Below are 27536 nucleotides of genomic sequence, written 5' to 3'. Positions count from 1 at the left end.
TTTCTGGATACCTGTGCTGGTCTTTCTCGGCGTGCGGATCACTTCCTCCTGCACTCGGGTCTGCAGACGTTTGATCTCCTGGTCGTAGTCGGTCCACTCGGCCACGATCCTCACCGCCGCCTGCAGCTTGGGCTCCTTGGTCATCGGATTGTTACACTGACATGAAACAAAGACGGAGCGATGAAAGCGATCACACGTCTTCTCAGTGAACTCGGTGGAGTTTGACAGCAGTTATAATTTAAAAACATTTAAAAACTTGCTTTGTTCCTTTACAACAGGAGCTTCAACAGTGTCAACTGGTAGAACATCAACCCTTCTGTGTATAATTCTTCTTACTGTTGCAACTTCCCATATGCATTCAAAAACACAAAATAGACATCTGCCCTCTGGTGGCCATTAAGGGGCATTGCAAAAAAACAAAACAACAGAACAAAAAAAAAAAAGCCCACAAACACAGGTGAAGTGTTTTTACCAGGTCTATCGTCTTGGCGCTCTTCTTGGTGCTGTCGTCACACCACGTCTCACACCACAGCCACTCCTGAGGAAGAGACTTTATGGGCACCTGGTGGATCATGTTGTTGGGAAGATCCTGCAAGAACAAGAAAACAACAAGTAATTAAATGGGGAAAAAGAACCTGGAGAATTTCACAACTCATAAAGCTCCAGTTATGACATGTTGGGACGAAATCGTTTCCACAACATGAAAAACAGGAAAGCAGTTTTTTTGGTTTGGTCCTGCGGATGAGGCCTCCAAGGCCACAACTGATTTGCTCTTTGCAAAACACTTCCTGTTGAGAACCTGATTGATTTATTAGTGATTTACTGGTGAGGCCAGAAAACTCTGACTTTAACTTTGGAGGGTCGTGAAGCCACAGACTCGTCGGTAACGTGAACTAAACAGACAGATCTGTAATATAAGAGGAGACATTGTTCCTGGAGTCAAGCAGACTGTAAAGTGTGAGAGACGGGCGAGAGGTCCACCTGGTCCAGGTTGGAGAGGCTGTTGGGGTCCTGGCTCAGCCCCTGGTACTGTCCTCTGAGTCGGTCTCCCGCAGCTATTTTCCTGAACTTCTTAAGGTCGACCACGTACAGAGCGCTGCACACAAGTCACACATGGATAAAAATTTTTAAAAAAATTAAAAATGAAAGGAGCAGCATCGCCGTGTGAGGTATCCAGGTATCTGACGCTAAAAGCGCCGTTTGTGGCACGGCGGCTGAGCGCTCCGCCTACCTGATGTGGTATTTGCGCCCTGCGAGGTGGCTCGCCCAGTAGCCCGACTTCCAGAAGCGGTAGCCGTCCATCTCCCTCCGGCTCTCGCAGAACGGCGTGTAACCGTACGGCGCTCCCTCCAAGTCGAAATCACGCAGCTCCTTCAGGTCTGTGCGCACGATCTGCAGGCGGGGAGACCAACGTAGAATCACAACACCGAATTTACAGCTGAATATGACCCAATATGCTGTGAACCAACGGACCTGGTCGGCGTCCACAAACAGGAACTTGTCGACGGCGAGCGGGAACAGCACGTCCAGGAAGAGGATCTTGTAGCCCCAGATGATCCTCTGCTTCTCCGTCTGCTGGTGTAGCCAGCGCGGCCACTTGTACTGGACCAGCTCGTACTGGAAGCCGTACTGTCTCGCCATGCGGGGGATGAACTCCTGAGAGAAGACAAGAGCGCCACACACACACACACACACACACACACACACACACACACACACACACACACACACACACACACACACACACACACACACACACACACACACACACACACACACACACACACACACACACACACACACACACACACACACACACACACACACACACACATCACAAAAACATCACATCTTGACAACTCCACAACAGAGACGAGAATCTCTGCAGCCCGGACGAGACGCCGTCTGCTTTTTAAAAGTCAGACTAGAGGCAGAGAGGGAGGAAAAACAAAAACAACAACAAAAGACGCTACCTTGAAAGTCGGAGACAGGTAATTCTTGAGGAACCAGAACTTGACGGGAGTTTTGGTGTTTTTCAGAACTGACAGCATCATGATCCTGAGAGAGGGGGTGGGGGGAACAACACAGGAATCAATCAAGACTTTGTTCACATGAGAGGGAGAGGTTGGAGCGCCGCAGGACGTTCTGCTGTCTGGTCACATCTCAGACGCTCACCTGAGGAACCTCTCGTACAGATGCCCCGAGGCCACCGAGAAGATGTTGATCACGTCGTCCTTGTCCTGCTTCGGCTCCTCTGCTTTTCCGCCGCCTGTGAATCCTCTGGAAGATGAAAACAGAACATGTCGTTATCCGACGGCTCAGAAGGCTGAAAATCCCCAAAATGATGATAAAAAATGTTTTTTGTTTTTTTTTAATTCCTGCAACTGCTCATATGAGCGAATCTATTTCTCTGCAGATTAAAGATTTTATGAAATTTTTATTTTAGTTCTCCTGTTTTATGTTCAGCACTTTGTGATTTATGTCAGTGAGAAGCGCTTTATTAATACTCTTTACTTAAAGAGGAGGGGACTAGAGAATTCCAGAGGAACTTTGGTGTACCTGCGTCTCTCTCCTTAGATCTGAGCGTCTCCATGGCAACAGACGCGGCTCTCGTTTGAGGTACCTCTCCCATCCGCTCCGTGTGAGACACTTTTTCACAGTTTATTTAGAAACGCTTTGCCGAATCGTTAACAAAAATCAGAGCAACCTTTTCCCAAACGTTCCACACGTTTGATGAGCTTATTGAGTCCGTGCTCCCAGCGGCGCCGGACGAGTTACTCGCAAAACAAATAAAATGAAATAGAAAATAATAATAAAAAAAAATGAAATGGCCATGTAGGATAATGCAGTAATCGCTGCACCTTGCCACTGAGGCAGGAACAAGAATGAAAAGCACTTCACGTGTTGGTAAAGCATCAGCGTACCTGGCCAGAGATTTCCAGAAGCCGGCGTCGTTCTCCTCCGTCCCGTCACTCAGCAGCTCCTCGTTGAACTTGTCCGGCTTCTTCTGGACCTGACGGACACACAATTCAAAGCCAGTCTTCATCCTCAGTTTTCCTCCGTTCAGGCTCGGATTGACAAGTTTATGAAAGAAAACAACTTTATAAAAAACAAAAACAAAAAACAAAAACAGTAGGAGAATCTACTTTTCTCACATCCGAACCCACAGACCTGGAAACACACGTATATTACACGTATGTATTTTGGATGTAATCTGATGTTTATGCTGCCGTAGTTGTTCAGTGACACATGAGAGAGACACCAAGTCTCAATGTGTCTTTTGTCCTTTTAACTGCTCGGTCCAACATGGTGCCGCAGTGACGACGCTAAAGTCGGCCGTATGATTTTAACTGTGTCATTTCCAGCTGGGAGACGGAATGTCTCCACAGAGACGGGAGCCTCGTCACAGTTTAAGAGAAACATGAAGACTTGAGCAGCCGGGGTGTTGCTCTCAGTCCGTCTTCATTCGGGACTCGTCTGGAACTAACAAATCAAAAAGCTGGCTGGCTGTGTTGGGGCGTCTCTTCAGCTCAGCTGGACCGACCTTGACTTTAATGATCCGGCTCTTGAAATTGTTCAGCACCACCACGATATCGTCGGAGTCCGCAGGAGAGTCCGTGCCGTCGTGGCTGCAAAGGAAGACGGAGACCATCGTGAAAACATTCAAACAGAGTTCAGTTTGTGGAGGAGCGCTGGCTGGCTGGCTGGCTGGCTGGCTGGCTGGCTGGCTGGCTGGCTGGCTGGCTGGCTGGCTGGCTGGCTGGCTGGCTGGCTGGCTGGCTGGCTGGCTGCCTTCCCACAGCCTCACCTGTAAATCTTGTAGATCTCGTCGGAGCGTCCTTTCCTCAGCTTGAGGATCCAGGCGCCGGGGTTGGCCTTGAGCTGAAAGTAGCCCTGCAGGGCAGAGCGGGGGGCTGTTGTATCCATGTGGTATTGTAACGACGGGTATCGTAATATTTAATCTCATTTTTCCATCGTGTGCTTTTGTTGCGTTCGGCGACGTTCAAAGCATCGACTTACTAAATTGGCCATGACGATGGTGTCCACCATGACGGGCTCGGACGCCGTTCCCAAGGTGAACTGGAGTCCGCGCGGTGGCTGACCGGAGCTGACGTCGAAACAATGGCCTTCCAACAACAGGTGCTCCAGCTCGTACTCGGCCGCCACGATATTCTCCACCTGGAAACACGAGACACACACACACACACACACACTGTACTGACACTAGTGAGAGAGCGTGGAAGCTTTCGGAGCTGCTGAGGCTGAACTCAACCTTCACTTGTCTGAAGAGAGGATTTAACTGGAGAACAGCAATCAAGTGAAACCGTTCATACCACATCTATGATCACACAACCTTTTCAAAAGGTCAGTGTCCTTCGTAAGACGGACGGCGTCCATTGACGCTCGCTCTCTTGTCAGCGGGACAAAGATCTACAGGCTCCAGAGCTCAGCGCCGCAGAACGCCTCAGTGGCGGCAGGGCCGTACCTCCTGCAGGTAGATGTTGTCCAGGTCGTAGCGGGTGCGCACAGACTCCACCATCCAGCTCTCCGGAGTGTTGAGGTTCAGGGTGAAGAGCGGAGACTGAGGCATGTCCAGGAACTTGGCCAGGGGGCCCGGGGAGAAACTGCCGTCGGCTTGAAAGGCCACCTCCGGCTCCAACACGTGGCGGTAGAAACTGCAAGGGAGAACAGGAGGGTCTGTGAAATACACCGGCTGACGTCTTGTACCTCCAGATTTAGCGCAAAAGTAGGCGACACCTCGGAGGGAATGGGTTGGGTAAACACAAATTTTTTTTCTCCCCCCACGTGTATTCCTGCCACTCGCCAAGCACAGGACAGGAAGAAATACGCCGCGAAAACTGAAGCATCTCAAGCCTGCAGGACTCAACCTTACCACAAGCTTCTTTACCACAATAGAAAAAAGCCACTCCTAAAAATAATAATTAGCCTTTTTTTCTCATTATATTAGAAAACAACAATATCTGTTGCGGCAGCGACAACATTACAGTCATAGAATATATTTATAAGTTACATAAATAATAAAGTGCAGTCACAAGGAATCTCTTCTGTCTCACAGCCATGAGAATGATGTCAAAAAAAAAAAAGTCATTCCTACATATATTTTCCAAGTAGTATCATGTATTATCATAAACATGGTGTTTAAAAGTTGTATCTCTTTTGTATAAACTTCGAAGTAATCCTTTTCCTCTCAAGTGTATTTAATTCGTTTTCACTTCTGTCACCAAAATAAGTTTTTATGACAAATAACAAAAAATAAAACTTTTATCTGTGGTCGTTGTGTGATTCTGTTGTTAGATCTTCTTTTGCTATTCTAACTTATTATAATACAAAGACTGACTAAATGAATGCTATCAGAGTTAAAGTGTTTGATTGATACTGAAAGTTTAGTTTCAAAGTTAGAATCTCTTTTTTTGACGCATCTTTTCATGACACGTGGCTGTTTCTAAATCCTTCAAGACATGGGGGTAAGGAAGTCTAAAAGCTCCATGTCCTGAGTTAATATTGTTCAATACATTGCACATCAATGTTAAATACCAGCGGAGATCCCAAAGGAAACAGAACAAATATCATCCTGATTGATTTCCCTCCAATTTACAGCTTTGATGACAAAAAAGTGACACGTCCTTAATAAATTATTAATTACGTGATGTAATTGGTTTATATAGCCACAAATCAATTGGATTTTAAACTTCAACCGGTTCTGCAACTGCATGTTTGAGCTTCATCTGTGGTTAAATTGTCATAATAAAACAATCCAAACTGCTTTGGCCTCATCCCGCTCAACCACTACAGTGTAATGTACGTTACAGCCACTAGATGGCAATGTTGTGAAGGGAAACTCTTGTCCTTTCACAAGAGTTTCTGGAAGTTGTTTGTTGAAGATTTTTGGCTTCAGTAATCATGAAAACTTAATTTTAGTATTTTATGCCTTTGGCACCCATATTTTAGTTGAATCACAGAAAATGACAAATAAAAAAGATTTTCTGTGCCTGAGTGGACTGAAGCTGCTGATAGTTTTCCCATATAAACAATACAAAGACTATTAAATTCCCCAGAAGAAGAAAATAATGACAATAAAAGTCTTTTTGGTTTAATGTATGCACAGTAAAGGAATAAAGCTGAAATAATTATAGTGATATTTAAGTTAAAAAAACTGAACTCAAGCATGACCAACAGAAAGATTTTACCACAAGATGAATGGAAATGTGCTCAAATATATATAGAAATGCTATCAATTCAACTGCAGTTACAGAAGTATGGTTTTTCGTAAATACTGACTGATGTGACCGGAGTGGGATTAAATAAATGAACAGACATAAAACTCACGTAAACAAACACATTATAAATACAGTTTGTGTACAGATAATCTTTTTGCTATTAACTATTCTACTTTTACAATTCAACAATTCTTTTGTACTGACACTTATTTAAAATGAACACAAATCAGACTTTTAAGCAGAAAGTGAAGTTTAAGCAACTAAAGAATTCAATGAATCAAAACTGACAAACTATTTTCAGCTGTAGTTTTTAGGATGTTTCTGAAGTTTTACAAACTCAATTATGTACATGCTCTTGTTCTGTTTGTAGATAATTTGGCCTCCTTGAGGTAAAGAAAATCCCAAAAATTATTTTGCAGTATGAAATCATTTAAAATATATTCACGCTGCTTCTGGCTGTGGGGGTGAAAACTGAGCACACGCTGCTCCGGATCCTAAACTGTCGAGTCCAAAAGTGACAGAGATGAATGGTTTAACGATCACAAAGTTTGCATTTCCACGACTTCTGCAAACTGCTTCCAGCTCAGAGATGACTTTAGATATGCCTGAAAGTTTAAAAAAAAAATGTCTTGGAATAATTTTAAAACTAATTTGCATGTGAAAGTTCTGTTTCCTGCGGCAGGCGGACTCTCTGCCACTGATTAATGCAAACAAGGTCCTTTAGTTTGTCTAACCTGAGATGGTATTATAAACCATCTATAGTGTGACTGAAAACATCAAACAAGTCAAATCACGTTTTTCATGTATCAACACAGCCTCATAACATTTCACCGATTCCGTGCTTCATCGAGAGTAAAAAAAACCCAAGATGCTGAATCCGATATTTCAAGTGAAAACTGAGGTTCCTGGAAGACCTGAGGAGGAAAACAATGTGTGTGTCTGCTCACCTCTTCAGAGGCATTTCTGACAGCTTGGACTGGCAGTTCATGAAGACCCGCAGGTTGATGTTTACCAGCTGCTTCAGGACCTGCAGGGGTCATGACACCGATCAGAAGTGAAGCTTTACGGGATCGCGAGCGGCGTTCACTTTTCTCCAGCGACCTTACTGAAGTTTTCCCAGTCAACAGATCAGACGGGCCCGTTCACATGAACGCCGAATGGGAGTTTATCCGATTCAGTTCAAACCCATAATGCTTTGCACTGTGATGTCACGGGTCCAAAAAGCGCAGGTGGAAACTGATCAGATGGTGAGGAACGCGATTCCGCCTTCTCCAATCTGATCAGAAGTATTTACATGATGCGACTCTAATCGGATCAGCATTTAATCGGATTACTTATGTAACTAGAGCCGATATGGGACCTGATGAATTCAAGTGTAAGTGGAAAAACGAAGGACGTATCCCTCAATCTGATGGGACGCCGCCGTCAGCCTACCAATAAGAGTGGAGCGAGTTTCTGTGCGTCTCTGGTCACTGGATCCACCACGGCAACAACATCGAAGTAAACGTCTCCTTCCTTCGGGCGGATCTTCACAGCACTGCAAAAAACAACAACAACAAAAAAAACAAAAAAAACAGCAAATCAATTAAGAAGTCAAGTAAACAAAAAGTTGTTTTTTGTGTTTGTGTGTGTGTGTGTGTGTGTGTGTGTGTGTGTGTGTGTGTGTGTGTGTCCACGGAAAACAAGTTGATTTCAATAATTCACAGTTTTAAGGTGAAAATGTCAGACGCTATAACCCGTTCCCCCAAGATGAACTGGTTTTTCCAAATTTTCAAATTAACACAAACGCAGTTACATTCCAGGAGGAAAATGGACTTTTTAACCATCCCCCACAGAGCGTCTCCACATGGAATAAGATAGGCTTGCTTCCCTAAATTATGTGCGAGAATTACAACCAGTACCTGTGGCGGTCATCTGCAAAGCCGTATTCAACCCGGGCTTCTCCTTTGGGCTGCGAGGAGAGCAGAGCGTCCACCTTCATCACAAGGTCACTGGCCCTGAAAGGAACTCGGGAGTTAACTCAGAAATACTCAATCAGAAAAAGTTCACCTGCAAAGTAGCCGCATGAGCGTGGAAAAAAAAAAGAAAAGAAAAAGGTTAGACTGAGTGGTGAGAATGAGGTGTAATACCTATCCTCTTCAATCCCAAACTGCTGCACTTTGCTGTTGATGCGCTCTCCGGACGTCTTCAGGATGATGTTCTCCAGAAGCAGGAAGTCGTCCTGGTTAAACACCTCCTCCTCCTCCAGCGGACCTATGATCTGCAGTAAAAATACCCAAAGATCCGCGGCGGTGAACGTGGGAATGTGTGCAGGTCTTCTCATGAAAAGAACGCTATATTTGCTCACGATGCAGCTCGGCGTTAGTGGAACTTTAAAGTCCTGTACAACAATAAGAAGCAGAGCCGTGACTCACTCTTCCGTTGCTGATAACCGCTCGCTGTCCTCGCTTCAGTTTGAGCACGTCTCGGCAGTACGCGGCGTGGGAGAGCAGGAAGTCAAATTTGGGACCCTCGTACGCACTTTTGAACGACGACAAATCCATACCCTGGAGGAAGGAGAGATCACTTGCAGGCAGCTGATAAAAGCAGATATTAGGAATAAAACATGAGTGCGTTGGAGGTGAATCACTCTGCCTGAAGAGGAAAATCTCTCAGCAACCAACAGAGGATTCATTTGGGTAAAAAGCAGCATTGATGGAGGAGATCTGCACCGACACCGGCCTGTGCAGTGATCACTTTACACTGTTTAGCTTCACTCTGTTCATATCTTTTAAAGGTCCTATGATAAGTGGTGGCTGCTTATCAAACAGCGTGAAGTATTATATCTGTGTGTTATAAGCCATCTGATAGAAAGGATAAAGTCGGGGGTAGATCACGAGGACGTGGAGGCGTTTCAATCTGCCCGACAATGAAAATGTCTCTTCCTCAGCAGGACCAAGTCTGTTCCGTCCTCACCCCGACAGAAAAGTCTCCCACGTTGTTGCCCTTCTCCAGGGCCGTGGCAGTCTCCTCCTTCGACATCTTGGTGATGAAGTTCTTGGCGTTATTGGCAGTTTGCGTCTGCATGGCGGCCCAGATTGCCCTCGCCACGCGGCTCGTCTCAGAAGACGGGCTCTCCGACGGGTTGTTGATCATCCCCAGACGGACATTGTTGCTGGTTTTCTGTTCGTGGAGATTTTACAACTTCAGTCATCATTCCCCCCCGACATGTGTTTACAAGCTCAAAACATTCGTTTGCGATCATCACCGATTTAAACTATTTGTATTTGACAGGAGAGTTTAATTCCTGTTGTGCAAAACTCTCGCAGACAAAAGACGATAAATACGATCAAAGTGATTATTTAAACAGATTTAAGACTATTTCTGCTAAAAACTCACAAATGTTAAATGACATCAATTCCAAATTATTCATTTGATCAAACTGGGTGAGAGAAGAATTACATCACATGCAATTTGTTTTGTAGTTAATCATGTATATGAACTACTTGCCTATTGGAGGTGGATTATGATTGTTTTGCAGAATAAGAGCGCGAGAGAGAGAGAGAGAGAGAGAGAGAGAGAGAGAGAGATGTGTGTGTTCATATATGTATACGTGTAAATAGCGTATGTGTATATATATATATATATTTATTTTGTCTTCTACATTAGATGATAATCTTACAGTATATACTTACATATATACAACTATATTTTCAATAAAGAAAGATAATTCTATAATATCACAATGGAATATTGGGGAAGAGGTAGAATTAGATACGTTTTACTTCTTCCTACCCCTTTTCAGGCATTAGATATAGGATGTATGTGGAAACTCCAATATAATCTGCTTTGTCTGAGTATTTTTTTTTCTAAAATATAAAGTTATTTATTTATATTTTCAATATGAAGTTTATATATGGAAATAGATATGTATGTCTGTATATGGAATATATAAGCTTTAGCTACGTCACTGTACATATGTGATTGCACACGTTTGAAATGTCAAACGCCTGGAATGAATCATTTTAAATAAATAAACAAATAAATTTCACTTTTTGAAAACCAGACACGGTGCGCATTTGTCAAAAGTGTGCAGCCACATTGATCAGTTGACCGGATCTGTTAATGTTTTGGACTTTTACGTGACGTTTGTGAAGGTGATGGTGTGAAACACCAAGTTAGAAAGTAACTAAATTAATTCAAGGTACTTTGAACAGTTGCTGTTGTTCACACGTTCACATGTGTGTTTTCAGCAATAAAACAGAAACTCTGTCACGACGATTCAAATCAGGTTTAAAAGTGGTTCAAATTCCTCCGGCTGCCTCCGGTTTGTTAAAATGTCAACTTGTGGTTTAATTGGGGGTTAAGATTATTTATTGGGTGGGTGCAGTAACTTCTAAACAAAATAAGTTGTCAGAAAACACCAAACACATCTTTTTCAGAATAACCATCGACTATGCATTTGAAAATCTAAAAAATACCAGACGGTTCTTTGTGCCAATTTATGGGGGGGGGGGTATAAATACTTTTACAACCGTTCCAAACAAACTCTGACACAAGTTACAAAGTTTGACAACAAGGCGGCCTGTTTGTACCATGTGTCTGATGGCATCATAGAGGAGCTGTCGTCCTGAGGGTTTGTCGAAGTCTCCGACCACCCAGAAAGTCACGGGACGGATGTAGCCGTCATCTACGAACCACAGAAGAAGAGGAAGAGTCGATGGTTGTGCTTTTCAGTGAGCTTCCAAGGCAAACAGATCACGCTAACCTTAATAAATGTACGTAGGAAAATAAATTCTACACGGAGCTGTAAGAAATAAAAAGACAATTATGAGCCTTTACATATTCTGCGCTGCAAATGTTTCCCTCCAAAGTTTCTGCCATGTTTAACCGTCTCCCTTCCATGCGGCTCCTACGACTGTCATGCTTTTAACAACTCAAGAAAAAAACAAAAACAATGTTAGAGCGTAGTGAGCTGTTAGGTAAACACATTTTACTATTTAGACTTAGACCTTGCAGCACAATTATCACATGCATAATTAGTCATTTGTGTCCACTGGGAAATGCAACACAGATGGAGGAGTGGTGGCGGATTCACAAACACGTCTAAACATTGCCAACAATGTGGTTATAACAGAGAAAAATAAAAAGATCAAGTGATGAGGAGGAGGAGGAGGAGCAGAGGGAATAAAACCGTGGAGTAAAAGGGTGATTACCATGCCGGTTGGTGGTGGTCATCCCTGATGTAGGGAGATTTTAAAAACACATGAGTACGAGGAAGAAGGAGGAGGAGAGGAGGAAAGGACAGAGGGAGAGCACATAAGAAGTTCAGGCCTGAAGATGGCTACATTATCTTCAAAAACAGTAAAAAAAAAAAAAAAAAAGAATCACATGACGTGTACCTTTCTTGGTCATGTAGTTCATGCTGTTGGCCACAGCAGTGCTCTTCTCCTTCGTGTCGAGGGTGGAGAAGCGAGCGTAGTCATCGATGAAGTGGTTGTCTGTAACAGAAGAGTAGAAAAAAAAACAAAACAAGTGAGGGGTCGGAACAAATGTCAGAAGGAGAAACAGTTCAGGTCGTGTGCGGCAGGAAGCATAAATGTATTCGGATGCTTGTTGGAGATCATCAAAATGTCCCAATATAGTCGATGCATCACTTTGCTAAACGGTTTTAAGCTGATGGGTGTTTGGGGTGTAACTTTTTTACTTTGCCACCTCAATCTGAGAGCAAATAACCCGAGACACCCACGAGTTTTTAGATCTAAATTTATATTCTCTATGAATTTATTTATTTATTTTTTGAATTAATCAAAGCGAACTGGGTGGTAAAGAAACACCACTTTCTGTGGTGTGACAAACTCACAAACACATTTCCATATTTTCTTCATGCGGCCATTAATGAACAGGCTTTGTTTCCACTGGTGACGTGTACTCACGGGTATCGGACAGGTCCAGGTAGGTCCTGCTGGTGGACAGGACGCGGGAGTTGATGCGAGGAACGACGTTGGGCTGGTTCATGATGAAGTCCACCACGTCGTGGTCTGTGGCCAGCTCACCCTGAGGAGCCACAACCAGGTAGAAACCAGGACGTAAAAGAGAAGGTGTCGGATTGGACATTGTTCACCGTTCAAGCCGAGCTGACAGTGACGAAGGAGGTCTTTCTCTGCCTGCCCGCCACACATGAAGTCACAGTTTAAGAAGCCTTCTCGAGGGGGTGAGAGCTTTTCCCCTGCAGCTTCTATCGACTGCGTACTGACTGAAAGTCTCAGTTCGAGCTGGACTTTGAAAAGGAGAAAATATGTGATGACTAACACCACGTCGAGGAGCAAAACTGCTGGAGTGACTAAATTGCCGACTGGTCGGTGCATTTATATGGCTTGGAAATACAAATTCAAACATTTGGCTCTAATTGGACATTAAAAGAGTTAAAATGACAGATGGCATGCTCACAGACATCCTGCATGAGAGGGTAATTAACTTATCATGAACATCCTGCACAGCGTCTCGGCACAAAATAACCTTCTCGAAAACTTTAGTTAAAAGAAAGGAATTATGTGAAAATATATTTTTTTTTGTTTTTCATTTTATAATTCATAAATGCTGCTTCTACATCGATCGCGCAAATTAAAAAACACAAATGCGCATGTACAAAATCAAATGCCAGTATAGTATTCAGATACAGTATGAACTGGTCTGCATGTACGTTTAGAGAGGTACAGTACTGGTATTAATGAGTTAAAAAGTGTTTTACTGTTTTCACTGCCTGAAAAACTTAAAAGGTGTAGGATGCACAATTTAAGCAATGCCACTTTTGTGCATCAGGGGGCAGCATTGAGTCACTGAGCTACCCAGTAAATACCAAGAGCTGCAGAGTTTGTTGTGTTTGCTACTCAGGTTTAATGAATGGACTCAGGATGGATTAGCTTCTGGATTCACCAAACTAGAAAAACCAGGGATTAGGCGGCAAAACACACACGGGGACCGTTTTTGTCATATTAGCATTAAACGTTCAAACTAGAAAGACGTGTGTGCGCATGCGGTATTTCTAGCTATGGTTTGCGATTACTGACCAGGTAAACAGCTCTCTGGTAGAAGGAGGTGGTCTCCAGGATCTTCTGCATGGTGACCGTTTCCAGCTCGTCCGGGTCGAGGTGTTCCCGCTGGAACGGTATACCGTTATACATGACGACGGGCAGGGGGCCCACTCCCGTCTGCTCGTAGTACGCCCGTCCCTCCTGAAAGAGACAAGAACAAAAATAGTCTTACTCAGTTTGGATTTTCAATTCAATTCAGCTCTATTTATACAACACCATCAGTCTTTTCATGGCACTTAAGATCCAAAAATCAATGGGTAGATGTTTTTTTTTTTTCCCCCACAACAACAACGAAATGAAAATGTGATTACAGAACTATGCAAACACCGGGCTGTGTACCACGCACCTGAACCATTAGGCTCGTGTGACGGTCTGTTTTTAGATCAATCTAAACATATAAAATACCCAGGGTCATCAATCTTTCTGAAACCACTTGAAGGCTGCAGAGTAACACAAAGGGCGGTGTGCTTCACCCTGCATGACAACAACCATGAGTGTTTGTGGAGAGCAGACGATACCAATCTGACCATACAATATTTATTAATGTTCATCTCAGCTTGTTTCAAATAAATACATTTTCCAACAAATGGTGACGTTTTCTGGAAAGTTACGTTTGTATTGATCCACTGGGTCTGCGGGTACTGCGTTAGCATTTCACACTCTTTGGAATTTGTTTTCAGGAGGTCAAAGAAAAAGAAAAAAAATATATATTTTCTTTTCCTTGGCATTTTATTTATTTTAAACCGCTTCACCTCAGAAACCTTTCAAATCTCTTTGCTCATTTACCGTGTGTCATCTGGTGAGATCAGTACAGAAACCAAACGAGCTCCGTTTTACTAATGCATGAGGCACACTTGGGATAAACATAAATAATGTAGAAACAGAGTCTAACGGTGAGCAGGTTCAAAACTGAGAACAACGTTTTCACTGTTTTCTGTAATCTCACTTGCCTTTTTTTTTTTTTATCATTTGTCACTCTCATGAGGAACAAAAGAGGAAAAGCAGGTTTATTCTCTGTGCTGATCAGCTGTAGGTTGATATTTCGTACAGAGACGCAAGAGAAGCATTTATTCCTTTGTGTTAATCCTCTATCTCGGTATTACTTTGATGTTCGGGCTCCGTAATTGTTCTTTTATCTGCCTATTGTGCGTCAACAATAGCTTAGAGAGGATAAAACTTTACTGATCCTTTCTAAAAGGAATTACAGCAGCACTTCAAATGAAACGGGACAGAAATAGCCACAACCCAAAACCAACTTAAGTAATGAGCAAAGATTATCAGCTGAAATATACAAAACACCACAAAAAAAGGCGAAAACAAAATCGGGATCTGATGTAAAAGAAGTGTTTACAGATGAAAAAGTCAAATGATATGTAACACAGCAATCGTTTACACATTTTAGTAATGAGGTTAAAAACTATTTATATATATATATTTAGGGCAAGTCAAAGAAATACAGAACAATGATCTGCTACTCTAAACACTTCAGTTCCTCTGCAGGGGGTCCCTAAGAAAAGACATCACTGCTCATTTATTTATTGTTGTGCAGTGGGAACTGGTTCATAACTGAAATATGGAAACACGTGTCATGAAAACAACGATTTATGGAAACGTTCAAATGTTTATTAAGTGTGATGCCACATTCAGGCCCGACTCACCTTCCTGTTGCTGTCGTAGGTTGAATCGGCTCCGAGGACGCTGCTGACCTCCACGTAGGGAAACCTTTTCTCCAGAACTTTAACCACGTCCCCCACACTCAGCTTTCCACCGATTGGCACGCGGTTAAACATCTGCGGGATCAGCGGGAGACGCACAATATTTCTTGTGGCGTTGCACTTTTGCTTCCCAGCAGTCGGGAGTCGGATCTGGATGATTTTCGGCGGTGAACTCACCGACAACACAGATTCGAACGCGCTCTGACTGTCCACCTCGTCCGTGATGTAGTTGTACGCTCGCACGAGCGCCACGCCCGCGTCCTGCATACCGTCTATGTCGTCATCGTCGGACACCACGAACACAAACCCGATCCTGAAACACAAACACGGATCAGACAAGTGTCCGGAGATCGGTTGAAATGCAGCGTGAGTGCTGCCTGCTTCATCAGTATTCAAACAAACTGACCCTCCCCAGATGCCACATGCGGCGAGGTTTCAAAAGGTCTTCCAAAAGTGCCTGACAAAACTTCTAAATTAAAATGGATTTTAACTACACATGGCGTTTGGCTACGGCTGCATTAGGGGATCTTTTTTTTTTTTTTTTTTTTTTTAGTATTCTGCTCTGTGCAGTAACTCTGGAGTGGGAAAAAATATGTTATGTTGTGTGTTAAACTTAAGAAAAAACACATACAGGTGCATCCAAAGAAATGAAATATCAATAGCTGCATTTACATGGATCTTCGGTCACGCCGTAAATCTGATTGAATTCTCATCAACTGAGAGCTCAGCTTTACATCAACTCTAAATAAAGCGATCAGATTGATGTAAAGAAAAATTTGTTTACTCGAAGTCGAGCGAAAAAAATGTTCAGAATCTCATCAGGAAGAGATGACGTTTAATTCTAGAAACACTGTCCGAAGTTTCACAGGGTGAAGTAACAGACGTGAGCACAAAGGTCCGACAGTGGGAAATAATAAATGTGTTGTTCACATGGACTCTGATCAGATCATAAACAGGGTTACAACACCGCCTCTGATCAGAATTTCAGTCACATAAAGCCAATCTCAGCGAACAAGACTGGAATAATTATGGCCTCTGGTTCAAAAAAAAGAAAAAGAAAAATGGAGCTCTTCTCACTAATCATCAAGGATGATGAGATAACGCAGCTCATGTGCAGTATATCTAAAATACATGGAAGGTTCACAGTTTGAATTAAATTATGGGAAAACTGTGTTTTCCATTGTATCCTAAGTTTTCAGCGCCTGTAAAGTTTAATTGCCACAGACAAACTAGTAGCTACGGTCGAATATTCCAAAGAATCAATCTGAAGAAGTGACAGTCTACCGCCGCCCTGATGACACAAACACCAACCTGAGAGGGATGTTGTTGGTGTAAAACATCTCCGCAACACCCAGCAGCTCAGCAGCGTGTTCCTGGGTCGGATCCAGGATGATTACCTGCAACAGACACGTACGTGTTGGTAAAAAAAAGTTTTATACGAAAGTTACTTGTTCTTTAAAAAAAAAAGTAGCATTCCCTTATCTATGTTATTATTTTTTCATTTTCAACATATCGAGTCTTAATGCAACATTTCTAGCCAGGTACATTTCACTTTTAAGAGAATTTGATCAAAATATAATATTTTCTAGTATTTTGGAGTGCACCTGGATTCAGATCTGTTTACAACACAAGGGGTTAATTATTCCTTTACCATATTGTGAAAGTTCTTGCGGATTTGCCTGATGACTCCAGGGAACGTTGGTCTGAGCAGCTCCTGCACGTTGTAAGGCCACGAGCTGTACCTGTGGTCTGTCTCCAGGTTATTAATCCACTGAAAGAGGAGAAGGACACGGGGCGAAGTCGGCATATAATTGGCTACTCAAGCAAACAACAGAAAAAAAAGTTTCACAAACAATTTAAGTATATTTATTTAATCCCACAAAATGTTCCTCAACTGTTCAGTTGTACGAGTCGAGATCACCTGCTGGGGCGGGATATCCGAGTGTGTGTTCTTACACTGATTGCAGGGTTGCGGATGTCAACGGCGTAGTCGGAGTCAGAAGGCTGCACGTTGAGCTTCAGGATGTCGTGAATGAACGGCGTCTCGATTTGCAGAGAGCGCAGACCCTCCATCACCCGGGCCTCACTGCGCAGCACCTCGAACACGCTGCAGGAAGCAAAGAGGGAGGCTCATCCAAGAACCTGCCTCAAGTCTAAATCCTTCACACGTCTGTAGTTTCAGTGAAAATAAGACACAGGTACCGCAGCAGCATTCTGGGGTCATAAAATGCCATCTAGTGGTCACAGATAGTATGTACCAATGGTTGCATGGTCATCTAAAAAACATATAGGAATATTTGCTTCATTTTAAGGAGGATTTTTCTCAGTGAATTTGTAGGCTGCAACATCTCTGTGTCAGAATGACAACGAGAGGAAAGTTAGAGAGTTTATCACCTGAATGAAAATAAAGTGCGAGTACCTGAAGATGTCCTGTGTGTCGAGATCAATATGCAGGCCATTGATGAAGAGGGCCGAATCTCCAGGCTGCAACCCCAGAGTTCCTTTGAAATACTGTGCAGGGAAAGAAACATCAATTGGGACTAAATATCATGTTCACATCAACACCTTCAGCTCTCCATTAAGCGCCAACCGAGCAGATTGCCACACCGTGCGCCACGTAACGTCAAAGCCAGCCACGGCGCAGTTAATTATACTATAAAACTAGAAGCAACAGTCCACACAAAGCTGCAGCGAGGCGCGCTGACAGCTCCAAACAAGCACTGACAGCTCTGTTCAAAGTCACTCTGTTTAGAGCAATCAAACCCCACACTAAACAAATCTAATTATTAGAGAAAGGGTGTGTGTGTGTGTGTGTGTGTGTGTGTGTGTGTGTGTGTGTGTGTGTGTGTGTGTGTGTGTGTGTGTGTGTGTGTGTGTGTGTGTGTGTGTGTGTGTGTGTGTGTGTGTGTGTGAGAAACTACGACTTTCTGCGTGCGTGCACAAGTAAAAGGGAAAGCTCAAAGTCGTTCTGGTTGCCGTCAAATCTCATTACAGAAAGACAAAGACATCAGATTAATCATACTCCAAACACTGCAATTACAAAAAGACATGATTAACGCAAATATTGTTCATCCCACTTAAACGGCATCGTTGTGTGTGTCCGTGCACGTGCGCGCGAGAGTGCACGTGTCCAAACTCCTTCAATCAATAATCATTTCTCGCTGCAGGACTCGGTGCGCCTGCTGAATGAATCACTGATTTGGTAATTAGGATGTTTGTCTGCTCACCCCAACACCCACCCAAACTCAAGCCTGCACACCAAGATAATGCACGCACGGCGTCAGCAGGGAGAGTCGGGGGGGGGGGGGGGGGGAATAGAACCACTGACAAGAAAATGGGGTGATTACCTATTCCATTAGCAAAGCAAAGCCAAACACATTGTCAAAAAGTGAACGCTTTTCAAGTCAGATGCTGTTTACAGTTTATCACGTAATAAAAGGTGAAGAGCAAAACAACAACAGGAAGGGCAGTTCTCATTTTGAGATATTTCCCCGAAGACAAAAAAAAAGCTAAGAGGCTGAGGGCCTACGGTTGTGGCTGCATGCAATAACACTATTTGTTTTCTTCCTTCTTTTTTTTTTTCATTTCTTTTTCTTCTTTATTGGATTATATTGGTAGACGGCTAAACTAAAAATATTCCTGAGCACTACTTCTCTTAGCCGGTGACCATGAGCAGATTAGATGTCAAAAAATAGGATGGGATAAGAAGTTATTAATCACAGAGTGAATGATTCCAACTACCAACTGAAAATACCAGCATATGATAAAAATTTTACTTTTTGCAACACATTTGGCGACAATCAGCTAAAGTTACATGTTGTACAAGTAATCGGTTTATCTGAACGGAGCTACGCACTGTTTTTACCATCACATGTTGTGGATTTTAGCGGTTTAGACAATTATGCCATATAACCCCCAACTTGTTTTGTTTGCTTCTCTCATCTGTTATACCAGTCAAATATAAATATATATTCAAATAAAAAAACAGGGAAGGAAAATTGGAATCAGCTGAGATATGGCAACTCTTTCACTGGTACAACCCACATTCAGAGCTCTGCTGCTCATCCCACAGATGCATGTTAAAAAATGTGATACTATTGAAAAAGGGAAATAAACAAGCTACAAGGTTTATTGCCAACAATCTTTGTTATAACAAAGAAATGATAGACCACACACAAAACTGCTTTGCTTTAGTGCATAGTTTAATTAGTACTAAGAGCCTTAAATGTTGGGTTTTTTTGTATCATTTTGGTAGTTTTTTTTCCTATATGTGCAATAATTCAATAAACATATTGTACAAAAAAAAGAATAACCCCAGCATAATGTAAAATATAATGATGATCTGTTTGCGTGATAGTAGAAGAAAAACAAACAAAAAAAACATGGCTGATTGTTGAAGAAATTAAAGATAAATTGCAAACATGTACCTTTTGGTTCTCTCCGATTTCTTTGCGGATGTCGGCGTTGACCACTGTTTTAGTGATGGACCTGAAAAGAAATTATTAAAAATAAGGAGCCGACTGAGCTGTGAACCTGCAGATGAGTCGATATCCACACAACCCCGAGCGCCGACTTGCAGCCGGGGATGTGTGAGGGAGTGTTTTCTCTCTACCTGGCTTTGGTGGGGAAGTTCTGACTGAGGTCTTTCATGACATTGAGGGCATCAACAGCGGGAGCGGCGAGGATGCGAGCCGCTGTCTGGAAACTCAGATCTATCAAAGAAAAGGTGGGCGGATGGGTAGGCAGGCGCAGAGGGCAAGAGTGGGAACGAGTTGAGCGGACAAAAGCGGTGAGGAGAAGAGGAAAGACAAGAGGACACAAGAGGATACGATGAAAGGGAGAAGAGAGAAGAAGAATCAAAGCATTTGTCAGTGTCTGTACTTGTATTAAATGAAGAGGGGGCTCAAATTTCACGAACACCAAGCCTAAAATAAAAAGAACCCCGGTTGTTACTGCAACGGTTCTCTCATCTTTTAAGAGAGAGAGTTAGGACTCATGCTGGAAACTCGAGACTTCCCACCTCAGCACAGCAGTGATTTTTTTTTTTGCGAACGACTCAAACTGGAGTCGAGGCCAATAAGCAGATGCTTAGCAAGTATAATTCTTATCAGAATCGAATTTGGAGTATCAGCATGTTCATAGCAATAAAAAAGAGAGATGAAACAGATTGTTATGAGCCGTTCCAAACACCTGCACCACTTGAAACGCACAGAAAACTCAAACGTATTCACGATTACTCCAATTACAAGCGTTAATGTGTTTGTGAATTATTGAACACATAAGACACGCTAAAAAGATGCTTTAGGTAATCTAATTACCAATCATTTCTGTCCAATAAAAAGTGATACGAGTAATCAACTGCAAAAACTGACATCACTGTAAGTGAGCAGTATTTTCAGTACCTCTAGATTTATTTATTTTGTTAAAAACTATGTAATCTACCTGGTGACTTTTAAATCATATGTCACTACTGGAAATGTTTGTATTATTTGGCATTCTTATAAAAGAGAAATGAGTTCATCTTTTACTTTATCAGTACAGAGGAATGCAGGGATTTCTGCTAAAAAAATGAATTTTACAAAACAGAAAATAAAAAGAAAACAATCATCTGTCTGACAACCCTGTTGGAGGAAAAAGTGCTGATGTGAACAAAGGAACCTTTTTCAATCTCATTTAATTTAAGAAAGAAATCTGGACTTCGGGCAAATATATAAACTGTCCTAGGACATGAATCTTTGAACTCTTTCCGTGTAAAGAGTCATGAGGGAATACGTGTTTGCGGGCAGGAAGAACTTCACCTGAAGTTGACTTAATGTGAACTTTTCAAAACGAAGGAAAGTCTAAGACAAGCATTTCATGCAGACTTAGAGACATTATAGGTATAAAAGGTGATGCATGAGAGGTTTGCATTTTTTGTTTGTTAACTTTTTTTAGCATGAGTGACTGATCAAAATAATTCAAATCTGTCATGACATGTTTAATATCCTATTTGGAACTAAACATATGGTGTACAAATCTTTAAATCCTGTTGTTTACATTTTACACACGTCACAACATTTTTTAATTTTATTTTTTTTTATTGTGGTAAGTATACACAAGCCTCTGAAGGCATTCTTGTGTGAGAAAGAGATAAAGGGCCTACGGAGCTTTAGGACGGCTGTGGCGAGGATTATTTCGATGCACCGAGCATCTCAGTAATGGTGTAGTAGCCTGTGTGATTATTAGCCCCTGGAGGTCTCCCTCTCTTTGTAAACAGGCTGAGCTAATGAGCCCCAGTGGGTTAGAAGATAAAGACAGACGCCTGCGTGATGGCCTGACAGCCGAGCTCAACCTCCCGCCGCCACCCTCGCGCGCTTTATTCACCACAATCAAAGCAGCCGCGCTCACATGTTGACCACACCTCAGGACAGAAATAAAATGATTCATGCACGCTTTGTATAAACAGGGATAAGCTACAAACAGCAGCAACAATTAGAGCCAGTTACTGCGGGAGGATGTGGGCAAGAAGAAGAGAGAGGAAAAAAAAAAAAGATAAAACTTAAAGCGTCTAAATTACAACTTTGAATATGTAACAAATGATGTAATCATCGCTGATGCAATCCGAATCAATGAAGCTTTTATGTCGCAGCAGACGAAGCTGTCAAATCTTTAAGATATTAGGGAGCAGGGGGATCACGAAGACCGCGGTCGACTCCATTACTTCGATTTACTGACAGAAATACATCACTGGAAAAGCAACAGGAGATACTATTAATTTTGTTTATGATCAAAGTGTAAACAAGATAAATCAACCTAAAGAAAGAAGAAGCTTCCACAGTGATGCAGATTCTCCACCTTTCAGAGTGTAATCATGTGTGACGCAGTCAGTATTCCAGATGTTTCAAACCACATATATAAAGGAGATCAAATACAGTAATGTAAGTAGATAATAGAGCATTTGCTTGCAGTTTGTAGAGTTGGCCTGGGATTTTGATTTTGATAATCCTGTGTACTAGTGTTTTGTAGAAATGGAAAAGTTTAAGATTGTGTTTCCTGGGATGACCTCCAGGTACCAGGACATCTTCTGCATGCGATCCAGTCACTGTGCTTGCAGTGTGCACACACCTGGCGTCAACTCGGACTTGTTCAAGGTGGGTGTTGCACGCCGCCAAAGCTGAGCCGAGAGTCCACAAAACATTTATTCAAAGTGGAGAACACTCTGATGACTGGGAGAAGAGGGTTAACCCAAGGAAACAACTCAAGTTACCGGAAGACATCACACACAAGAGTCTTGGCCAGATGTTGCGCTATCCTCCCCCCCTAAAAAAAAATCCACAGGCTGGAGGACGCCAGCACAAAAAAAAAAAGGAAAAACACACAGACCCGGTGATGGCCTGCTGCATTCGGGTGTATGGCCACTCAAGTGAAGAGCAAAGGCTTTGCCGATAGATCACTCTGGAAGACCTACAGCCTCCTGAGCACCACTGAGGCACGGAAGAGTAAAACCATCAGCAGAACCTTCAAAGCTGCAGAGAAGGCCGCCAACATGGCTGTGGCTTAGAGATCGGTTGATGCCTCCTGAACTGAAGCTGGGAATGGTCACTGCTGGTTGGGTCACCTGGGGGAGGGAGTCTGGAGTTATAAGATACGAGACCCCGGGTTCTAATTACGTGTTCCAATTACCAATAGATGTATGGTAAACACACCTCAGCCACTCAGCGTCATCATGATCTTGTAGAGGAAAATTGGGAATCTAGCAACTTTTTATGTTCATTTTCAAATGGAAACTTTCAAGTTAAAACAACTAAAAAGGGAAGCACTCATTTATTAAAGAAAAAAAAACAATCGTTCTGATTCTTCCTTTTAAATTGGCATCATATGTACACGACATCATATGCAAGGGATCAGGGAGGCTGACCGAAATAATCTCTTATGTGCAGAAAATGATGAAGAAGAAAAAAAAAAAAGAAAAGAAAATGAAGCTTTCATTGTGCCTATTCGTTTTGGAAATAGGCAAGGTATCTCTAAAACTTACTCTGACCAGATTTTTAATGAAATTGTGGGGACATGAAGGTCTCTGGGTCAAGGGAGAATTAATTTGATTCAGATGGGAATGAGGACCTGGGGTTGCAACTGTTAGATAATTGTCTTTTGTCTGTCATTGCTACGAAAATAATAGACACAGAACTGAGTCTGAGCCCCGCAGGTGTATTTATGTGATCATAACATTGATTCCCTAAAGGTTAAGTGATAGAAATAATGTCCACAGGTGGTAACTATAAAATGACCGAGCCTCGCATTCTGTTTTCGGTAGCCTGTCAGGATATTGGCTCTATCCCTTTGGACGTGTTTGTTTCTGTCTGTTGTACCATTATTTATGACAAGTGTGATGCCATGAAGTGATACTTCTACAGATAGCGACTTTGTATTGACAAATTCGGTCTTTCATCGACAGGAAAATACAGAAAAATTGCTTATGCTTGTAAGAGGAGGAGACGAATTGGAAGGAAGCCCACCTTGCATTTGCCAGACTTTCAGAGGTGCCATTTCATTGGTGCTTTCTACTAAATGCTTCCTCAACTCTTTCAGCTGCTCTTTCAGCTCTGGGTAGATCGTCCTGGTAAGAGAGGGACGGAGAGAGACAGAGCAAGAGAGAGAGAGAGAGAGAGAGGGAAGCAGGACAACAAAGTGTAAACACAACTGCTACATGACTACATTTCTAATTAAAAGAGTAGTCGCATCCAGATTGATTTAGCCCTTTTCAGGTTAGTTTAGCAGAGATATGGTCAGTGCTTCAGGGGAATGAAGAGTTGCAAAGGAAAAAAAAAAAAGGACAGAAGGGACAAAATTAAAAAAAAAGAGCATAGATTGAGCGAGTGCAGCTCCTGGAGCAAATCCAAAGCTTTGAATCTTTATCGTGGCCTGACACCGAGTGACTTACTTCAGTTTGCCAAAAAGAAATCCCTGGACCTCGTCCACTGGATCATTCTCTCCAATCACCGTAGCGTTCACCTCCGCCCCTGAAACCACAATCAATTAGCTCGATATTCACATCAGGACTCCTCTGGGACGGCCTTAACGTATGCCAGCGTGCATTGACGGCGTGTTTTTCTGTGGGAGCGCACACCTTGGACTTGTGTGTCATCCTTGGCCTTGTACTCCTGGCTTTTGATGGCCAGCTCCACTCCATAGCCAGACAGATAGACTTTCTTTTCGCTTGAATTCTGGAGGGGAAATAGAGAAAGTATAAAAAGAAATAAAATAAATAAAGATGAGAGAGGAGAAGTCGTCTTTCTCTGTGTCGCAAGCGCTCAAAACTCCTCGATGGGCTGCTGCAGGATGCAAAGAAAGCTTGAATACCTGCATAAACGCAGTCAAAAGGCACAAACACTGCTGAGCTTGTAAGACTACAATCGAGCTGTCAAACTCATTTTATTGCGGCTGCACTGACGAAAGATTGAACAATATTTCTGGAATTCCAAAAGGCTCCGTTGGCTTTCTTTAAAAAAAAAAAAAAAACTCCTCTGTATTATGAACATGTGCCCGCTCACTCCAGCAACAGCTCTCAAGTGCAGACAAGCAGCTGTTGCTTGCTAAGTACTGAAGACCCTCACTGTCCCCTCGTTGGCCCCTCAGCTACCAAGTAAAGAGGAAGAGTTAAGTGTTACAGCCTTTCTAGAGCCGGGGACTTCGTGCTTAACAGACAGATGGTGAGCATAATTTAGCATAATCAGAGGAGGGAAAAAAAACAAACTTATTGACTGTATTTGCATGTGAGAGGAGAAGCAATCTAACATCCAACTTGTGAAAAGTGGAGACGTGCATTGCATCCCAGGTGTAAATGAGAAGCTCAATTAAAATGCAGAATGGTTTTTTTTTTCTCAAAAAGATGGAGATAACAGAAAAGACAAGAAGCTCTGACATAATCGTTCCGTCGTGTGTTTACCAACACGTACGTAAAGTACATTTGCACGTGGGCGCTGCTCAAACACAACTGTTTTTAAATAGAGTAAATTGTTGATAGCTGCCGTCATTTGAGTCGTCGAGAGCGAGTTGGCAGCATCTGTTCCATTTGTTTTCTGATTTGCCCCGAGCCTAACTTAAAGCGCGAAACCAGATGAATGTCTGCTTACAAGAAAAGCAGTACTTCTACCATGAAAAAAAAAAAGAAATTCTGATTTCCTCATAAAAACTCGTGTCAAAATACTTTCTCTTACTCAGGTATCTATCTTGCTGTACTCTTTTCATGAAAACAGGGACCAACTTGGTCTTTCCCCACCTCAGGCAGCGGCTTTTTGCCGTCATCGCCGGCAAATATTTCTAAAAGTGTATGCAAAATCAGCCGGCAGACGAGTAAGTGTGCTCGAGCAAAAGTGGATGAGAGTGTGTCGCGGAGCTGTGAACGTCCCTGTGGAGATTACGACAATTCAGACTGTAACAATCCACGACTTCACTTGTGTCAAAATCTAGTAAGTCGCTTGGAAGAGGATGCTCGTTCGATAATATTACTATATTGGTGTGAACATAACAAGGTTTTTTTCACGTTATCTCGAGATTGCCGATCTCCACCAGCGCGGAAGCCTCAAAAACAAGAGGAACACGTTGGATGTGATTAGCAGAACAGACTGAGGCTGTCAGACGTCAGGCGTGCACAGTGAATGGTGGTTTGGTGATCAGCAGTGAGGGAGACACACTATGGGACGAGCAGGAGGGAACAGAGCGTGACAGCAAAGGCAGCTGGAGCCAAACCAGCGAGGCAGGAGATCGGCGTGAGGCTGCACGACTCCATAAACTTCTTTGGGTTTTTTTGTTGATAGTTTGTCTGACAACTTCTACAAATGGAGCTCCACCTCGAGTGGAGGCGCATGCTCATATGTAAATGATATACTGTGATTTCTGAAGCTCTGCTGGTTTTTTGTTGTTTTTTTTAAACCAGAGGAGCTGCTGTTATAACTACGTTTCTGACGCCTGCACTAATGTTTTCTCGGTTTGATGACTTCTATAAAAGTGAAGTCTTTATTATTCATGAAATTCCGACCTGGGGAGAACAAGTTTGCACACTAAAATGCACTCGGAGGCGTAACACAAAAGCCAACAAAAACAAAGCTGACGGTGTCCGCTGGATCACAGTGAAACAGGTGCTTGCGTGTGAATCACTTACAGCCAGGTAGTGGCGGAGCACATAGGTCACTGAGCCTTCGTTGGCTTTGGATGATACGACTTGGTGAAGCTTCTGGAAATGTGGTGTCCCAAACTCGGCGTAAACAATGACGACAGGTGCATCTGGACTTGATTGCGAATATTTATGATCCCCTTTGAAGAGGTACGGCTTCGGTCTGAAAGACAAACCATGGCATCATCTATGAAATTCTGACTCCCCCCTTGCCACCTGATCTCCAGCACTTTATTTATATTTACCTTTCAGATGCAGTTTTTAAAAGTGCATCCAAGCTTTTTACATCGCATGTCTTCACTCCATGGATGCTGAGAAAAGCTGAGCAGCCAGAGGGCGGCGGCTCAGTGGACGCAATCTGAAAACATAACAGAAGGGCAAAGTCATAAACACGTGGACGTGAGCTGTCCAAAACTCTCGGAACCGTCCTGTTACCTGTTGAAAGGAGTACACGGTGGAGGAGTAGGCTCTCAGCGAGAGGGCGAACTTGAGCATGTTCAGCTGGACGGCGCTCAGCAGGGCGCTGGCTTTCTTGACAATCAGCTCGTAGTAGGCCCGATCTGTGTCTGTGCGAGGAAATCACAAGGGTCAGCCTGCTCATGGATTATTTTGGTTTTGGTTTACTGATTAAGTTTGAGAATTGAGGAGAACATTTTTTTTTTTTAAATTACATGATTGCAAAATGAGGAAAATCAAAAGCAACTACAAACAAACAGGCTATTTGGACGCTGTTTTTTAATGATCACCAAGAAAAATGACTCCACGGGATTGAGCTATAAAAGTTTAAGCAGAAGAGACCTTATTGTAGCCTCTCTTATCACATCTGTTTTAACTGAAGCCTTCCCACTCGTGACATATACATGATAAGGTTTTGGCCTTAATCCATGTGGATGTTCCTCTGTTACCATCTGTATTGTGAATATTGTGATTGGTTTTTTTTTTGGGGGGGGGGGGTATTTTAATAATTTCTTAGTTTAGTTTTTTTACAATATGATATTACAAAGAAGAAACTACCACACTGACAAGACTTAGAAGCAGGATAACAGTGGGGCTCTTACAGCCTAATATCCTATATATGTGACACTTTTTACCACACAGTAGTAAACTGATTACACAGCAATTAAATAAAATATCTGTGCATAATTTAACATTTGAATCAATTTTTCTTGCGCACATAAAAAGGTAAAGTTTGTGAAACATGACATAACATTCAGCAGAAAAGGTCCAACTTGTAATAAAGAGGCAGCAGCCTCTTCAATACTTATAAGACTAAGAAACTTTACCACACAGCACTTATTGGTGGTCCAAACTAAGTTGAATGAGTAAATGTAAAACCCGATAATCACTTTGATTACAC

The 27536-nt window shown here is 42.6% G+C and overlaps 1 protein-coding gene across 1 annotated transcript in view; it reads right to left on the bottom strand.

The window, feature by feature from the left end:
* Nucleotides 1-27536, bottom strand: part of uggt1 (UDP-glucose glycoprotein glucosyltransferase 1) — a 33444-nt gene that overhangs the window by 880 nt on the left and 5028 nt on the right. The window contains exons 4-39 of the mRNA XM_080480143.1: nucleotides 26615-26745; nucleotides 26425-26537; nucleotides 26168-26342; nucleotides 24134-24230; nucleotides 23948-24026; nucleotides 23523-23623; nucleotides 19640-19739; nucleotides 19455-19515; nucleotides 17447-17538; nucleotides 16984-17134; nucleotides 16679-16798; nucleotides 16339-16424; nucleotides 15205-15340; nucleotides 14971-15102; nucleotides 13289-13453; nucleotides 12155-12275; nucleotides 11621-11719; nucleotides 10814-10908; nucleotides 9195-9401; nucleotides 8654-8785; nucleotides 8369-8499; nucleotides 8141-8236; nucleotides 7674-7776; nucleotides 7187-7266; nucleotides 4487-4676; nucleotides 4021-4179; nucleotides 3809-3894; nucleotides 3545-3629; nucleotides 2925-3013; nucleotides 2176-2280; nucleotides 1974-2058; nucleotides 1474-1656; nucleotides 1232-1392; nucleotides 982-1096; nucleotides 473-589; nucleotides 12-156 (exon numbers count right to left, since the gene is read on the bottom strand). Coding sequence (XP_080336269.1) covers nucleotides 12-156; nucleotides 473-589; nucleotides 982-1096; nucleotides 1232-1392; nucleotides 1474-1656; nucleotides 1974-2058; nucleotides 2176-2280; nucleotides 2925-3013; nucleotides 3545-3629; nucleotides 3809-3894; nucleotides 4021-4179; nucleotides 4487-4676; nucleotides 7187-7266; nucleotides 7674-7776; nucleotides 8141-8236; nucleotides 8369-8499; nucleotides 8654-8785; nucleotides 9195-9401; nucleotides 10814-10908; nucleotides 11621-11719; nucleotides 12155-12275; nucleotides 13289-13453; nucleotides 14971-15102; nucleotides 15205-15340; nucleotides 16339-16424; nucleotides 16679-16798; nucleotides 16984-17134; nucleotides 17447-17538; nucleotides 19455-19515; nucleotides 19640-19739; nucleotides 23523-23623; nucleotides 23948-24026; nucleotides 24134-24230; nucleotides 26168-26342; nucleotides 26425-26537; nucleotides 26615-26745 — 4323 coding nt within the window. The remainder of the gene's footprint in view (nucleotides 1-11; nucleotides 157-472; nucleotides 590-981; nucleotides 1097-1231; nucleotides 1393-1473; nucleotides 1657-1973; nucleotides 2059-2175; nucleotides 2281-2924; nucleotides 3014-3544; nucleotides 3630-3808; nucleotides 3895-4020; nucleotides 4180-4486; nucleotides 4677-7186; nucleotides 7267-7673; nucleotides 7777-8140; nucleotides 8237-8368; nucleotides 8500-8653; nucleotides 8786-9194; nucleotides 9402-10813; nucleotides 10909-11620; nucleotides 11720-12154; nucleotides 12276-13288; nucleotides 13454-14970; nucleotides 15103-15204; nucleotides 15341-16338; nucleotides 16425-16678; nucleotides 16799-16983; nucleotides 17135-17446; nucleotides 17539-19454; nucleotides 19516-19639; nucleotides 19740-23522; nucleotides 23624-23947; nucleotides 24027-24133; nucleotides 24231-26167; nucleotides 26343-26424; nucleotides 26538-26614; nucleotides 26746-27536) is intronic.

Source organism: Lipophrys pholis (assembly GCF_963383615.2).
Source record: "Lipophrys pholis genome assembly, chromosome: 14".
Lineage (NCBI taxonomy): Eukaryota > Metazoa > Chordata > Actinopteri > Blenniiformes > Blenniidae > Lipophrys > Lipophrys pholis.
The sequence above is the reverse complement of the archived record's forward strand: the minus strand, read 5'-3'. Positions and strand labels throughout refer to the sequence as shown.